General features: G+C 31.4%; 1 protein-coding gene across 1 annotated transcript in view; it reads right to left on the bottom strand.

The window, feature by feature from the left end:
* Positions 1-18,398, bottom strand: part of gabbr1a (gamma-aminobutyric acid (GABA) B receptor, 1a) — a 123,948-nt gene that overhangs the window by 15,654 nt on the left and 89,896 nt on the right. The window contains exons 17-20 of the mRNA XM_087779176.1: positions 13,986-14,118; positions 9,544-9,660; positions 7,225-7,335; positions 4,722-4,815 (exon numbers count right to left, since the gene is read on the bottom strand). Of these exons, the coding sequence (XP_087635302.1) occupies positions 4,722-4,815; positions 7,225-7,335; positions 9,544-9,660; positions 13,986-14,118 (455 nt within the window). The remainder of the gene's footprint in view (positions 1-4,721; positions 4,816-7,224; positions 7,336-9,543; positions 9,661-13,985; positions 14,119-18,398) is intronic.

Raw genomic sequence — 18,398 nt, 5'->3', positions numbered from 1 at the left:
AAGGTAAATAAAGAAAAGAGAAGGATGAAGAAGGAAGGAAAAACAATTAAGGAGAAGAATAGAAAGAAAGGTAAATAAAGAAAAGAGAAGGATGAAGAAGGAAATTAAAACAATGATGAAGAAGAATAGGAAGAAAGGTAAATAAAGAAGAGAAGGATGAAGAAGTTGAGAAAGAAGAACCACAAGAAGAACAAGAAATGAATGAAGAAAGAGGAGGAATAGGAAAATGAAGAACAGGAAAAGGCAGCATGAAGCAAAAATAAAAGGAAGAGAAGAAAGAGAAATAATATTTATGTGAATTCTTCTTGGAATCTGTATTGAGTGAAATCTGAGCCCAGGTCAGTGTAGAGTCTGATAAATGATGGCACCACAGTGGAGGAGCTGACATGAGACCAGATGACTAGTGAAGGTGCAGCAGCAGCAGCAGCAGCAGCAGCTCCTCACATGCTTGGAAAGACTCTTAATCCAGGAAGAATATGTCGTCCAGGCCTGAGGCTCTGCAGAGACTTTTAAGAAGATGTCGTCCTGAGGCTCTGCAGAGACTTTTAAGAAGATGTCGTCCTGAGGCTCTGCAGAGACTTTTCCTCGAGGATAAATATAAGTCTGAGTCAGTGATGTGGTTCAAATCTGCTCGTCAAACACACTTTTGCAATAAAGTCACAAGAGATGAGACTTTTTTCTCACTGGACTCTTGACGTAACTGGAGAAATACGAGCACTTTTAATGAAACGGTTTCTTTTTGGACGACTTGGATTTATGGACTTATAATTACAGCTGATGCTGTTGTTCATTTGTCAACATGTCGATTTTTTATTTTTATTTCATTGATCTAAACGACATTTGTCAAACTTATACTATCATACACTTATAACCATATAATTCTCTTTGTAAATTTCAGAATCAGAATCAGAATCAGAATCCCTTTATTGTCCCGCGAGGGGAAATTATTTTTAACAAACAGCAAGAGCAATATACCAGAAGAAAAATAAAACACCCAGAAATAAAATATTAAAAAAAAAAGAAAAAATCTAAATAGAATAGAAAATAAATCTGCACTATATTATATACACAATCATATTTACAAAAATAACAAGAAAGGTGCATATAAATAAAAATTTGAATATAATATATAATATTATATATATATATATATATTATTATATTATTATATATATAATATAATATAAAAAATTGTCATATATGTTAAATTGTAGCATTTTCACTTTAATAACTGTTTACAATGTAACTATTTTCAACTGTAATCAAACAATTTAAACTTAAATCAAACTATTTTCAACTAAAATCAAACAATTTTCAGCTTTATTCAAACAATTTTCAACTAAAATCAAACAATTTAAACTTAAATTAAACTATTTTCAACTGTAATCAAACAATTTAAACTTAAATTAAACTATTTTCAACTAAAATCAAGCAATTTTCAACTAAAATCAAGCAATTTTCAACTAAAATCAAACTATTTAAACTTAAATCAAACTATTTTCAACTAAAATCAAACAATTTTCAAATTTAATCAAACCATTTTCAACTAAAATCAAACAATTTAAACTTAAATCAAACTATTTTCAACTGTAATCAAACAATTTAAACTTAAATCAAACTATTTTCAACTAAAATCAAACAATTTTCAAATTTAATCAAACCATTCTCAACTAAAATCAAACAATTTCAACTTAAATCAAACTATTTTCAACTGTAATCAAACAATTTAAACTTAAATCAAACCATTTTCAACTAAAATCAAACTATTTTCAACCAAAATCAAACAATTTTAAACTGTAATAAAATGATTTTCAACTATTATCAAACAATTTTCAACTATAATCAAACAATTTAAACTTAAATCAAACTATTTTCAACTGTAATCAAACAATTTAAACTTAATTCAAACCATTTTCAACTAAAATCAAACTATTTTCAACCAAAATCAAACAATTTTAAACTGTAATAAAATGATTTTCAACTTTACTCAAACCATTTTCAACTGAAATCAAACCATTTTCAACTGAAATCAAACCATTCTCAACTATAATCAAACTATTTTCCACTTTAATCAAACAATTTTGACTTAAATCAAACTAATTTAAACTAAAATCAAACAATTAACAACTAAAATCAAACTATATTCAACTAAAATCAAACAATTTTCAACTATAATCAAACAACTTTTAACTATAATCCAACAATTTTCAACTATAATCCAACAATTTTCTTCTTTAATCCAACAATTTTCAATTGTAATCAAATAATTTTAAACTAAAATCAAACAATTCTCAACTATAATCAAACAATTTTCAAGTGAACTGCTTTAATCACGTGATCATGTCGTGTGTCATGTGATCATCCATGTGACGGCGAGTCCTCACTCCTGATATTGACCTTGAGTGTTGGTCAGAACGACCTTGAACAGGACAGTATTTCCAGCCACAGACGCTCAAAGATTCATGAATAAAAGACAATAAAAGCGAGAGAAGAAAGAGAATATCTGGGAGCAGGATCATCGTCCAGGACTGTCTCCTCCATACGTCGCCCTCATATCAAAGCCTCGTCTTCATCTGCCTTCAACAAGACGGGGCTGCAGGGCAGTGGCCCACTTTGTGACCCACATTATTTGAATTTCAGCACCATTATATTTTCATAGGAGCCGCCGGGCTCTGAGTGAAAAGGGGGGAGGAAAAAAAAAAGGGGATGAAGAGAAGGGGCAGAGATGTGAGACCCGGAGACAAGTGATGAAGAGATGAGACGTATCCAGACAAGTGTTCATCTATCAAACAATCAAACAGTTTTCAACTATAATCAAACAATTTTAAACTAAAATCAAACTATTTTCAACTATAATCAAACAGTTTTCAACTAAAATCAAACAATTTTCAACTAAAACCAAACAATTTTCAACTAAAATCAAACTATTTTCAACTAAAATCAAACAATTTTCAACTAAAATCAAACTATTTTCAACTATAATCAAACAGTTTTCAACTAAAATCAAACAATTTTCAACTAAAACCAAACAATTTTCAACTAAAATCAAACTATTTTCAACTAAAATCAAACAATTTTCAACTATAATCAAACAATTTTTAACTAAAATCAAACAATTTTCAACTATAATCAAACAATTTTCAACTTTAATCAAACAATTTTCAACTATAATCAAACAATTTTCAACTTTAATCAAACAATTTTCAACTATAATCAAACAATTTTCAACTGTAATCAAACAATTTTCAACTTTAATCAAACAATTTTCAACTATAATCAAACAATTTTCAACTTTAATCAAACAATTTTCAACTTTAATCAAACAATTTTCAACAGTAATCAAACAATTTTCAACTTTAATCAAACAATTTTAAACTAAAATCAAACTATTTTCAACTAAAATCAAACAATTTTCAACTGTAATCAAACAGCTTTCAACTATAATCAAACAATTTTCAACTATAATCAAACAATTTTTAACTAAAATCAAACAATTTTAAATTATAATCAAACAATTGTCAACTATAATCAAATAATTTTAAACTAAAATCAAACTATTTTAAACTAAAATCAAACAATTTTCAACTAAAATCAAACAATTTTCTACTGTAATCAAACTATTTTCAACTAAAATCAAACAATTTTCAACTAAAATCAAACTATTTTCAACTAAAATCAAACAATTTTCAACTGTAATCAAACTATTTTAAACTAAAATCAAACAATTTCCAACTAAAATCAAACTATTTTCAACTGTAATCAAACTATTTTAAACTAAAATCAAACAATTTTCAACTATAATCAAACAATTTTCAACTAAAATCAAACAATTTTCAACTGTAATCAAACTATTTTAAACTATAATCAAACAATTTTCAACTGTAATCAAACAATTTTCAACTATAATCAAATCATTTTAAACTAAAATCAAACAATTTCCAACTAAAATCAAACAATTTTCAACTGTAATCAAACTATTTTAAACTATAATCAAACAATTTTCAACTGTAATCAAACAATTTTCAACTATAATCAAATCATTTTAAACTAAAATCAAACTATTTTCAACTAAAATCAAACAATTTTCAACTAAAATCAAACAATTTTCAACTAAAATCAAACTATTTTAAACTAAAATCAAACAATTTTCAACTGTAATCAAACTATTTTAAACTAAAATCAAACAATTTTCAACTAAAATCAAACAATTTTAGACTGTAATCAAACTATTTTCAACTAAAATCAAACAATTTTCAACTAAAATCAAACAATTTTCAACTGTAATCAAACTATTTTAAACTAAAATCAAACAATTTTCAACTAAAGTCAAACTATTTTCAACTGTAATCAAACTATTCTAACTAAAAATCAAACAATTTTCAACTAAAATAAAACAATTTTCAACTAAAATTAAACAATTTTCAACTATAATCAAACAATTTCAACTGTAATCAAACAATTTTCAACTAAAATCCAACTATTTTCAACTAAAATCAAACTAGTTTCAACTATAATCCAACAATTTTCTTCTTTAATCAAACAATTTTCAACTGTAATCAAAAAATTGTCAACTATAATCAAACAATTTTAACTTAATTCAAACTATCAGGAGCCGCCGGGCTCTGAGAGAAACACAGCCGAGAGAAAAGGGGGGATGAAAAAAGAGGGGGATGAAGAGAAGGGGGGCAGAGATGTGAGACCCGGGCCATGAAGAGACGTACCCAGCCAAGTGTTCATCTTCTCCGAGCTGCAGTGCTCCAGCAGCGGCTGGATCAGGACGTCCAGGTCCACTTTCGGGGCCTCCCTGGTGAACTTCTGCAAACGTGGCAGATGAAGGAGGGAATAAAAAAGGATGAAGACGGAGAAGAAGAAAGATCAGTCGAAAAACACAATGGCGGCAGGAGAAGCGCTCGCTGAGAATAATCCTCGGCGGCGGCTGATCCTCGCGGGTAAACAGTTCCTTCCAACAAACCTCAGATGCTCATGGAGTAGATGTTTTTAAAAAGACATATTAGTTTCTTCTCGGCTTGATAATGACATCTCAGCGTCTCAGGCTCACGACGCCTGGAGCCTGAGAGAGAATCTGATCGTCTGCAGCCTCCTGTCTATGGTGATGATGATGTGAAGCTAATAAGAGCTGCTTCATCAGCGTGTGGTTCACTGCTGCAGCAGAAGTGAAGGTCATGTATGAACGTGAATGATGTTGGAATCTGAGAAGACGTTTGGTCGAATCATCACAGCAGAGAATCATTGATTTTGTTTTGTATAGATGGAAATTTATTAAATACAGATGATAATTGTTTGATTTTAGTTGAAAAGTGTTTGATTATAGTTAAAATTGTTTGATTATAGTTGAAAATTGTTTGATTATAGTTGAAAATTGTTTGATTAAAGTTGAAAATTGTTTGATTAAAGTTGAAAATTGTTTGATTATAGTTGAAAATTGTTTGATTATAGTTGAAAATTGTTTGAAGAAAGTTGAAAATTGTTTGATTATAGTTGAAAATTGTTTGATTATAGTCGAGAATTTTTTGATTATAGTTGAAATTTTTTTGATTATAGTTGAAAATAGTTTGATTATAGTTGAAAATTGTTTGATTATAGTTGAAAATTGCTTGATTATAGTTAAAATTGTTTGATTATAGTTGAAAATTGTTTGATTATAGTTGAAAATTATTTGATTATAGTTAAAATTGTTTGATTACAGTTGAAAATTGTTTGATTACAGTTAAAATTGTTTGATTATAGTTGAAAATTGTTTGATTATAGTTGAACATTATTTGATTATAGTTAAAATTGTTTGATTATAGTTGAAAATTGTTTGATTATAGTAGAAAATTGTTTGATTATAGTTGAAAATTATTTGATTATAGTTAAAATTGTTTGATTACAGTTGAAAATTGTTTGATTATAGTTAAAATTGTTTGATTATAGTTGAAAATTGTTTGATTATAGTTGAACATTATTTGATTATAGTTAAAATTGTTTGATTATAGTTGAAAATTGTTTGATTATAGTTAAAATTGTTTGATTATAGTTTAAAATTGTTTGATTATAGTAGAAAATTGTTTGATTATAGTTGAAAATTATTTGATTATAGTTAAAATTGTTTGATTATAGTTGAAAATTGTTTGATTATAGTTAAAATTGTTTGATTATAGTTGAAAATTGTTTGATTATAGTTAAAATTGTTTGATTAAAGTTGAAAATTGTTTGATTATAGTTGAAAATTGTTTGATTATAGTTAAAATTGTTTGATTATAGTTGAAAATTGTTTGATTATAGTTAAAATTGTTTGATCAAAGTTGAAAATTGTTTTATTATAGTTGAAAATTGTTTGATTATAGTTGAAAATTGTTTGATTTCAGTTGAAAATTGTTTGATTCCAGTTGAAAATTGTTTGATTCCAGTTGAAAATTGTTTGATTAAAGTTGAAAATTGTTTGATTATCGTTGAAAATTGTTTGATTATAGTTGAAAATTGTTTGATTATAGTTGAGAATTGTTTGATTATAGTTAAAATTGTTTGATTATCGTTGAGAATTGTTTGATTAAAGTTGAAAATTGTTTGATTATCGTTGAAAATTGTTTGTTTATAGTTGATAATTGTTTGATTAAAGTTGAAAATTGTTTGATTATAGTTGAAATTGTTTGATTTCAGTTGAAAATTGTTTGATTATAGTTGAGAATTGTTTGATTAAAGTTGAAAATTGTTTGATTAAAGTTGAAAATTGTTTGATTATCGTTTAAAATTGTTTGTTTATAGTTTAAATTGTTTGATTATAGTTGAAAAAAGTTTGATTATAGTTGAAAATTGTTTGATTAAAGTTGAAAATTGTTTGATTATAGTTGAAAATTGTTTGATTTTAGTTGAAAATGGTTTAATAATATAGTTGAAAATGGTTGATTACACCTGGAAAATGTTTAATTATATATATTTTAAATGCACGTCAATAAAAAACCAGTCATCAGGTAAAACCATCTTCACCGAACGATGACGTGTCTTCAATTAAACGACCCTGATGACGCGCCGCAGAGATTTGTTTCTTCCCGGACATGAATCACTCAAAATAATGAAGCCAAATTGTTTAAAAACCTTCCTGGCAGCGGCTCCGCTTTAATCCATCAATCCATTAAAAGTGCTGCCGAGCATTTCGCCCCGAGAGTAGTTCGGAAAAAACAAAAAAGCCCCCGGAATCGGGAATAAATCCGTCACGTGTTTTACCTCCACGGTGATGTGCAGCGGATCCACGATCTGCCAGATCATGAGCGACAGGAAGTCGATGGCCAGCAACACGCCGACGGTGGCGTAGAGTTTCCACGGCTCCAGGTGTTGCTGCGAGGAACACAAAGCATCATGGTCGTCAGACTCCAAGGTCGTGGCGGGCGGCGCCGAAAACAAGGACAAACATCAGGACAGGTGTCCTTGCGAGTCCCCGGATGATCCGGAATCCGTGTTTTCATGAGCGGCTCTTAAAGCCGACTCACCTGATGATATTAAGAGATGTTTCTTCTAAAACTGGCAGCTTCTGACAAATCACTTGTTTATCCCCTGAATCAAAGCGTCACGCTTCCTCAAATGAATGAGCTCCTTAACTTCCTCCGAGCTCCTCCTGAAAACCTTCTTCTTCTGGATGGTTTCCCACCGAAGATGAAATGGAAACACGCGGCGGTTTCTTCGCGGCTCGTCACTTAAGTTGCATGAAATTGGATTTGAAAAACGTTTTTTTTATTTTCTGCCTTTTTAAAAAAATCTGTGAGAGTTTTCTCTGGATTAGAAGCGTTCTGGATTTCAGTGCCATTCATAAAAGTACTGTTTTTATTTTTTAAGAATTATTTTGAATAAGTGAATTTAATAGTTTGTGTATTGAAAGTTGACTTTGTTTTAATTAATAATTAAATACAAACTAATTACGATAATTTTTGTATTGAATTGTAATTGTGAAGGCAACAAATGTTGTTGTTTTTTTATATATGTGTAAAAAATAAACAAATATTCAATGATTTGGAAAAAAATAGGTAATAATGAAAATTTCTAAATTTAAAAAACATATTTTTTAAGTATTAGAATATCCCATAAGTGCAACACAATTTATTTAGTTTGAAGATATTCATTGACTTTAAATTTATTTTTTTCATTGCCTATAAATATAATATTACAAACTTGCCACTATTATACCAACATTTTATATTGAATTTAAAAGACTACATATTAATAGATATTGAATTTAGACATTTTATTTTTGAATATTTTAGATTAGAATATCAAACTCTAAAAAAACAACAATTCATTTTTTAAATATTTGCTGCCTTTTAAATTCAATGTACAATGTTGGCACTATTATAGCAAACATGTTTATATTGAATTTAAAATGCTACGAATAAAAAAATATTGAATTTAGAAAATGTATTTTTGAATATTTGAGATTAGAATATCAAATTATTTGTGTAAAAAAACATTAATTCATTTATTTTCAAAATATTCATGGACTTTCAATATATAATAAAAAGTGTTGCCAGTATTACATCAGCATTGTATATTGAATTTAAAATGATACTCATGAAAAAATATTGAATTTAGAACATATATTTTTCATTATTGGAACTTCAAACAATATGTGTAAACAAGAAAAAGATTTGTTAAAATTACATCAGTACAATTTTTGGTAGTATTAAACCAACATGTTGATATTGAACTTCTACAAGTCTAGTAAAGTAAAGTAAAGTAAAACATATTGAATTCAGTTTTTCTTGGAATGAGAATATTAAATTATGTGGAAAATGTATTTATATTGAACATATTTGTAGCATTTTAAATTCCAACTAAAAATATAGATTTAAAATGTTAAGATTCAAAAAGCTTTCAGAGTTTAAAATGTATATTCTAAGTATTGTAATTGGATAAAAATGTATGCGTAAAAAGGAAACACATTTATTTTGAAAATATATTCATAGCCTTTTAAACTCAATATAAAAAAAATGTGATAAATATATTCGAATTTCTGATTTAAATGATATATTTAAAAAAATAAAATCAAGCTTTTCAATATACACATTAAAAAAAATAAGTAATTTAAGTTAGTAATTTTTATTTGTATAGCGCTTTTCCAGACCAGGGTCACAAAGCGCTTAAACAATCAAAACAATCAATAAAGTATATACTTTAAAGGTCAAGATAAAACTGATAACACAACCGGAGTTCAGAAAAAAGTATATGTTTATACATATTCAACGCTTAAAAACAACTTACTTAAACAACACAAAATGAAAAGTTTCAACATCTAAAAGGTTAATCTCGACGTTGAATATTCCGCTGAAACACTTTGAATAAATCTTTTATTCCCGGCGAGGATGAGCCACAGGATCCTATATCTTAATCTCCATGACGACGACCCTCTCGGCAAATAAATAAAGCGGGCGACGTTATCGAGGGCTGAAAGCGGCTTGTATCGCATTTAGAAACGTATCTGTGTCAGTGTGTATCTGTGCGGTCGGAGCGAGGGATGAAGGCTTATGAGACGAGGAAACTTTTTTTTTTCTTTACCTTCTTCTTCTCCTTCTTCTCGTCCTTCTTGGTGAAGAGGGTGTGGACCCACCAGATCTTGGTGAACATGCTGCCGTATGCCAGACTGAAGCCCAGACCCAGCAGCCACAGACGGAACTGTTAGAAAGAGAGAGAGAGAAAAAAAAAGGTGGGTGGAAAGAGATGGATGGTTGGAGGGGGATGGATGGATGAAGGAGAATGGAAGACACGGTAAAGTAAAGGTCACGAGCCGGGGAGTCAGAGGTAAGAGAGACGGAGAGAATAAAAGGGTCGGGCGGAGGACGAGAGGACGAGGAGCGACAGAAATGGAAGAAGATTCTCTCCGTCTCACCTACGCAACACAAAGATGGCTGACGGAGAGAGAGAACTCCCACTCCTTATTAGAGGAGCCGGAGACCACGGTGTCTCGGAGTCTATTCTGGCTCCGGCTCGCTGGCTCTTCATTTGTTCATTCAATTATTTGTTGCTCCACTCCGACCAGGAATCCCTTCATGTTGGACGTTTTTAAAACTTTCTGATCCCTTCAGCGACAAACTGAAGGGGGCGCTAGCGTTTGTATAGCTTTGATGACATCACATGACAACAATCACACAATTGCGTTATCACCTTTATAACTGATTTATATTTTGTTTGTACTTTTTGCTTAGAATAAATAGTCATTTTGTTTTTTTATTAATGCTTTAAAGGCAACAAATGACAAAAGATTGATATGTATGAGTAAAAATGTTGAATGATTAAAAAACAAAACACTAACAACAACGTTAAATATATTGATTTTTGAATTAAATTCCTTAAAAATAAACAAATAAGTATGTACAGAAAACAACATATAAAGGAAATTGTCTGATGAATTGTTTGATAAAAGTTTACTTTTTTTGATTACAGTTGAAAATTGTTTGATTTTAGTTTAAAAAAAAAAGATTTTAGTTGAAAATAGTTTGATTTTAATTTAAATGTTTTGATTTTAGTTGAAAATAGTTTGATTTTAGTTGAAAATTGTTTAATTTTAGTTGAAAATTGTTTAATTTTAATTTAAATGTTTTGATTTTATTTGAAAATAGTTTGATTTTAGTTGAAAATTGTTTAATTTTAGTTTACATTGTTTTTATCTTAGTTGAAAATAGTTTGATTTGTTTGTACTTGTTGACAAAAAATAAAGAGTTTTTAGATTGAATTTAAAGGCAACAAATGACAAAATATTGATAAAAAATGTAAAAATAAACCTAATTCAACCTTAAATATTCACAATTTTTTAATAAATTAAAAAAGTGTGTTGAGAAAACAACAGTTAAAGGCGCAGATTGACTTTAGAAAAAAAAAGAAGATGTAAACGTTGGAATCAAAATATTAACAACAAAATTCATTTATTTTGAAATTATACATCTTTTTAAAATTCAATATAAAAATGCTGGCCCTGTTATACCTTAGTATACATTTGTATATGGTATTTTAATGACTAAAATTACAATTAATTTAATTTAATGAATTTGAATTATTGGAAATAGAGTATCGAACTCTATGTGTGATAAATAAAACTAAATTAATTTAATTTAAAAAAAATGTGTTGTTTTTTAAACAATTACTCTTAGAATAATAATAAAAAATCCTTTCAATATACAAATCATGATATAAAATTATAACAAAAAATAATATTTAAATGGTTAGAGTAACCAACATTTAAAAAATAAAAAAAATCGAAGTTCAAACTTTAATATAATTCCACGAAAAATATTCTGACGGCACTAACGTATATTTTTATTACTGCCTTCAGTAAGAGATGCATCTACTGCAACAGAAAAGTGTTTTCTACTTTTGTTTCAATTTAGATGTGTAAAATAAAACAATAAATGTCTAAAATCTGTCCCAGTCCTAGAGTCAGAGACAGTTTTGCTCGTCCACCAGTCGTTCTTATTCAAATAGAAACTTATGGTCGGAGACATCGCACATGTGTCGTCCACTCAGCGACTCTAAATCAGAATAGATGACTGACTGGTCCACTGGTCTCGTCTCCCGCCAGGAAAAACGAATGACAAATCGCCTAAATATCCTTTTGGTGTAAACAATTTCGGGGGGAAATGAGAGAATCTTATGAAAACTGACATGGCGTGGCGAACGAAAAGATCCAGCACCATGAAGTACTCACGATGAATGAAAGTTGAAATAAAAAAACGAGAAACGCTCTTTAAAACGATAAATCACAGCGAGACACGCGACATATTCACCACAGCCATGTTGATCGAGTCTCATTATCTTCTGCTCAAGTGATCAATTCATGTTATCAGAAGGAAAATTGTAACACAAATTCAGTGACGTGTCCTTTAGCGTCAGATTTACAAGTATAAAAACTCAAAAGATAAGATTATTAAATTGACTACTGGTTATTTTATATTTCATCAGCATTTTTCACACATATATGAAGTTTAAAAAATATATGATTTCATTAATAATATCTCTACAAGTCTATATTTAATTGTAGTTATATGTTGTGGGATATTAGTCGACACTCTCTGGATCAGACTGTATTTATGTGGCCCTCATAATGTCAAAGTATGATCATGTATAAATGGTTCTAATGCATTAACACATTTATTTTGTATTTATTATACATTTACATTTTCACACTTATTTACTTTTTCCTTCCTTTCTTGTGTGTAATTTTCGAGTATATATTAATCCCTCAAAACAAGCAAGTTGAAGAAATGTTTTGAAAAAAACTTGTATATACAAGAATAAAATTGCAGCTTATTTATCCTAATAAATGTCACGACCTAATGACAAATGTCCTTTTTTGAGGGATTTTCTCGTCTTTCTTTTTGCTTGACGGCCCCTAAGAGAATTATAATTGCCCACCCCTGCTCTAGATCTATGGCAGTGAATATTGATTTATAGCTTCTTCATAAACCTGTCATCTTTGACATCGACATAAGAGTCATAGCTGAAATATTACGATCTAATTATCAATTCATTTGAAATTCTATGTTTAAAATATTTAACCTGACCATGATAGTAAAGGACTACAAGGAAGACGCAACTGATTCAATGCTCTTCATTTGAAAAGCCGGGCGTTTTATGGCGTTTGGGGAATTTACCGTAAAGTTTAGCGAGAATGCTCCAGATTTAAGTTTGGCTCATGAGTGAAGAATCCTGTGCGACAGCATTTGACAAGTGGTGCAGTAATGACAGCTTTTGTTGCTTCTGATTGGTTAATATTGCGTCAGGCCTTCCGTGATAGGAATGGGGAAAATATAAATATTGAGAATTAAAGGGGTCAAAATATAGTTTTTAAATATTCTATTGTATTTTTCTTAGTCTTATCTCTTTTTTTTTATGCGATTGACATTAAAACCGTTTCTGGTAAAAACTTTGTAGTAAAAGTCCACCTTATTTCCTTTAATTGACTTTAGTTTTAAATGTTTCTCTGCCTCAATGGAGATGTGAAGTAGATTGTTAGAGAGAATCTTATTATGTGCCTCAAACTTTGCCTTTTCACTGCTGTTGAATTTGCGATCAGCGAAACTAAACAAGACCCAAAAAAATAAATCTTATTTTTACATTTAAGATAATGAAAAGTTTGATGTTAACAAGTTCAAGACTAAAAGAGCCAAATACAATTTAGAAAAACACATTTATTAGCACTCTAAAATAGGGCGAAACCATTTAAAATTGGATTAAAACTGACTCGTTCACTAAGAGTCTGGTTCTGCTTCAGGTTTCTGCCTGTTAAACTGATGTTTCTTTTCTCACTAATGTCGCCTTTTTAAATTGAATTGAATTTTAATTTAATTTTCTATTTCTTTTATATCATTTCATTCTTAAATTCTCTAATATCATCACAAAAATAATAAATAAAAGTTTTTGATTTACATAATTGTGATTTCCAAGTTTTTTTTAACTGTAAACTGTCTACAGATAATTTATTTTAATTTTATTGACCACCTTAAACAAAATTTAATTGGCCAAAAAATATGCGAGTATTGGGGGAACCAAAAATATTAAAAAATAAATAAATAAATAGAAATATTAGTTTAAAAACAACACAAATCTCAAATTTCCACAACAAAAACGAAAAACAATGTAATTTAATTAGAAAGAAAGATTTAATGACTATAAATCTGAACTAATTTTGAAATACTACTGTGCTTTTCGAAAAGGTTTCCTTCCAAAAACCATCTGTTTTGGTATAAAACCAACTTATGAGGACGAAATGTTCTGCAATAATTCTTCTTCCTGCATCAACAAAACCTCGACGCCTCATAATACTGTCACATTTTTCACACTTCCTGCATCATAAACTACTATTTAAGACCTAAAATGCACCAAAAACACAATACGAACACACTAAAACCTAAAAAAAAAGAAGGTCTTCGAGGGCGCCCGGCGACTTTAAATCTCTTCCCAGACAATGAGTGTCTGCCGAGACCTCCAGCTGTTTTTCCAATTACCTGGCAGACAACAGGGAACTGTGATCTGTGGACGTGGTGACCATCGATGCCCAGCGGGAACACTGCAGCCAGAGCCATCATGCAGCCCACCGCCGTCATGTTGTTCAGGTACGGCTGGGAGTTCTGGATGTACCTGCGACGACACCACAATCGCCGTTAGAAAATCAATTTTTTTTTTCCCGTCAACACAACGAAAAAACCCTTTTCGGCCACCAGATTCAAAAAACCTCTCGTACTTTGAAATCCAGATGGTTTTGAAAAAAATATATGGACGTCTATATTTGGATGACGAGCGTGTGATTCTCCCACCAGGGGTGTTTGGTAATTATTTCCTGCATTCCATCGCCACGTTCATCCTCAGATGTCTGACTCACGTCCTTCCTTTATTTGATTCCGCGTCTGATTGTGCCTCCCTCAGGTGCTAAATAGCCGAATCCACTAAATGCTTATTTTCTTCCCCGACGTTTCTGCATCCAGATGCTTATATAACTGTTGCTTTTGTATATCATATCTCAGTTTATCTATAACATACATTTATCTTCCATACTTACTTTTGCTCTGGCTCAGCCGTTATTATTATTTTTTAAATGTATTTAATGTATTCACTGGACTCCCACACGCGAGAGTCTGGACTGTTTCCTTCTATATATTTATTTACAGGGTTGTATTTCCTGCATGTGTCTACAGCATCGACGAGTGGGTGTCGTTTGGACATTTTTTTCCGGCTTGATGGAAATTATTCAGTGTCTCATGAGAGAATCAAAGTCGCCCAATATTGGGATTTGTTTTTTTTTTTTAACTCTACCATTAATTTAATATATCGTTATCAGTGATTCGCAGCTTTCGAGCTGGTCCGCCCCTAGTGGGCCGTGGCTGTATTACAAGTGGATGCCAAAATGTATAATCTTTATACTGTTTTTATTGAAAGTTATTGAAATACAATTATGTACTAGTGTTAAGAAAACCCATATCTCAGTTAAATGTAAATAAAAAATGTCATTTTGTTTTCTTTTTTTTTCATTTGAAAGTTGTAGAATAAAACATTTAAAGTACAAAATGACTCTCATTAATCCTTGTTTTATCTCTGGGCCTTCGGGTCACCTTGACCCGGAGATAAGGGTTAAGTATTGTTTATTCTCACTGAGTAGTCACGTCGATATAGATATCTCAAATTAGGTTAATTGTTTTAATAACATCCCGTACAAATTTGCAAAACAAACACAAATGATATACAAAGAAATGTATTATTGTGTGTTATCAGTACGTTTCTATGATTTCAAAAAACGTTACACAACAAAATATAAAATCACATTTTTAGTCTATGTGTCAGAACAATACATTTAATGTATTTCAGTGATTACCAACCTGTGGTTCGCTACCCCCTGGCGGGCCGTGAAGGATATTGCAAGTGGACCACTAAATTATTATTTTTTTCAAAATATTTTGATTTGTGTGTTAATCACAATTACTTTTATATTTAAAAAGCTCATTTTGAGCAAGTATTCTTTCTACTAGTCTACTATTTTTTCTTAAAACCGTTTTTGCTCCGCCGAACCGGGTCAACGTTACAAGCTAATACACCCTTCAGAAAAACATAATTAATAGAAATGTCGTGACGATTCTATTATTAATTATATAGGCGTTTTATTTTGAAAGAAGATCGTGAAAAGCTTAGGAAATGACATGACCTTTGACTCTGGACACGTCAAAAGGCTTGTTTCGTAATGGAAACAATAAACTAGTTAACTAGTGAAAATATAATAAAATATAATATTTACTCTTCTTATTATAATTCATATAAACCATCATATAAATAATGCTTAAAAACAAACCTGCTAACACAATATCTCAAAAGTTTGGCGACTCACACGTACAGAAGACCATCATCTGCATACAATCAAATACACATGTTGTTGTAACCAAGTGAGCTCTTGCTTAGTCAGCGTTATTTTGATTTTTCATGCACATAATTCTCATTTTTTTTGCTTTTTTATTTTCCCTGAAGGTGTGAATATAATGCCGAAAAGGTCGGGTGACCCCCCCGCCCTGAACCATCTCCTGGCCTTTGAAAAAGTTAAGCAAAAGTTCAACATCCAAATATTTATGACTTTGTTGTTCGTGTCAATCCCTTCGAACTCTTTTCGGATCTCAGTGACAGATTTACATCGCTCTCCGAAACCCTCTCTTATAATTGAGAGCGTCGTAAAAAAGCCTTGATGTCAGTTTATTTATTGAAATGAATCCGCGATCTCAGGGCTCACGGCTTGAGGCCCCCGAAAATGATGGTCGGAAGATATATTTTAATGACATAAACAACTGCTGCATCCCTCGAGTGCCGCGCAACCTTGTCGTCGTCCTTTTCAATCACACTCGGGAAATCCAAATATTAAACCATCAAACGACACCTTCCTTTTCATCACGGACTGGAGGCTTAAAAACTGGCATCTGAACCCACAAAAAATCTTCACCGTTTGAACTCTAAATCCTCCGCCTCACCTACAAATCCCTCCGTGACCCCAGGAATACCGATTTTAAAAATCTCTCGGAGCCGACATTTGACTTTTTTTTTTTTTTGCGGATGTTAAAAATGCTCTTTGTTCGTCGGCTCTTTTGACCACTCGTCGCTTATCAAAGTGTTGATCAGATTACCGGAAGATGAACGGAAGATCGCGCCGAGGCAATTAAAGCGTAATTACCCAGAAGTCAACGCTGCACAATCAGAGAAACGTAATGAGAGTGATTTCGGATCGCGTTGGTTTAATTTGCAAAACACACCCGACATACTGGGATGATTAAGTAAATAATTCAAAGACGACACCAGACAGATACTGGGATTCGAACCCACCACCTCCTTCATCATCATCATCATCATCATCCCGCTGACCTGCCTCCGTGTGGCCCCTGAGGTCCCGCACTTTTAAAAAACTCACACTTTTTTCCCCATACAAAGTACCAGGACTTGCACGGTGGCCACGCTTCAACCTCACGAGGAACATTTAAAAAAAAAAAAGAAAACCCTGAGATGACTGCGGGACACGTTCTGAAGAGAGAGGTGCTGAGTTCTTATCTTGTAGCACAGAGACGCGTCTGCGAAAGGCCCGACATTTAGCATAAACCCCCCGTTATCTTGTACTTGCATATGGCTGCTTCCTAAACACGTGTTCCAAGTTTGAACTCAGGTTTGATATGGTGAGTTCTTTGCTGGGGGGGACGGGGACGGGGGGGTTAAAAATTTTAAATCAACCTCAAGTAGCGGGATGGAATAAAAGCTGAGATCAAAGTCTCTTTATGCAACCAAAAAAAAGGAAAAAAGATCTGAACACAACCAGACGTCAACCTTTAGCAAGGTTCTTTGCAAACCGTGACAGAAATGTAGTCGAGGTGTGATATTACAACGGAGACACAGGTTACCTGAACGTAACCCGGCTTCTATGCAATGCCCCTCTTACCTCGCCGGACAGTTAAGCCTCTTACCTTCCTTCTGGGTTCACACCTTAACCTTCAAGCGCTCGGTTAGAATTCAGAGAGACTCGCTCGGAGTGTAATTGATAACGTTCGACTTTTCCTTCAGTAAGTGTTAATGAATTCGTTTATTCTGCAGTTTTCAGAAAACATATATATATATATATATATATATATATACACTTAAATATCACCATATATTTGTCATGATATTGTATAGAAACAGCACTGTATCGATTTATTTGGCTTTCAAATCATATTATGTTCATCACAATATGGTAAATATTTCAATATAATGTATAATACTGTGTATAAAATAAAATACTACAGTTTTTTTCCCCCAGCAAATATTCACGTTTGTTCCTTTTGTTTTGTGATTTAAGTTTTGGTAGGTAGTTGGCAGAAGTAATTCTGTACATTAAGGAACAATGAAATCTTGCGAGGACCTGTGCAAGGACTGAGGATGAGAGGATACAGTGGAATCCAGCAGCTTTTAAAGCTGATGTTTGGACATATTTTGCTGTCAAAACAAACAAAATCAGTTACGACTTTGTCAAGAGTCATGTGGTCTGTAAATTCTGCGACACCAGAGTCAAGTACTCGACAATACTACAAGTATATACTTGTTCCTACAGTATCAAAACACATTGTATCGTAGTCCCTGTATCGTGATACGTATCGTATCGCCAGATTCTTTCCAATATCAACTCCTACTTAAAACCCAATATCTCAATTTTTAAATAGTCCAGAGTATGATGAAGACTTCATCTTCTTCGAATTCAAGTGGATTACAAACAACAATTCTTATCATGCTGCCCCCAGATGGGCCCAGTGAGTACTGCAGTGAAATATTAATCATATTGATCTCAGAGCTTTTCTTTGACTATATGCTGCCGTGGAAATTATTTAGTCCCTTTTTAATATTCGTTTCATGTCGTGATTTCATCAGAA

Source organism: Callionymus lyra, chromosome 17 (genome assembly GCF_982586985.1).
Source record: "Callionymus lyra chromosome 17, fCalLyr1.hap1.1, whole genome shotgun sequence".
Taxonomy (NCBI): Eukaryota; Metazoa; Chordata; class Actinopteri; order Syngnathiformes; family Callionymidae; genus Callionymus; species Callionymus lyra.
The sequence above is the reverse complement of the archived record's forward strand: the minus strand, read 5'-3'. Positions and strand labels throughout refer to the sequence as shown.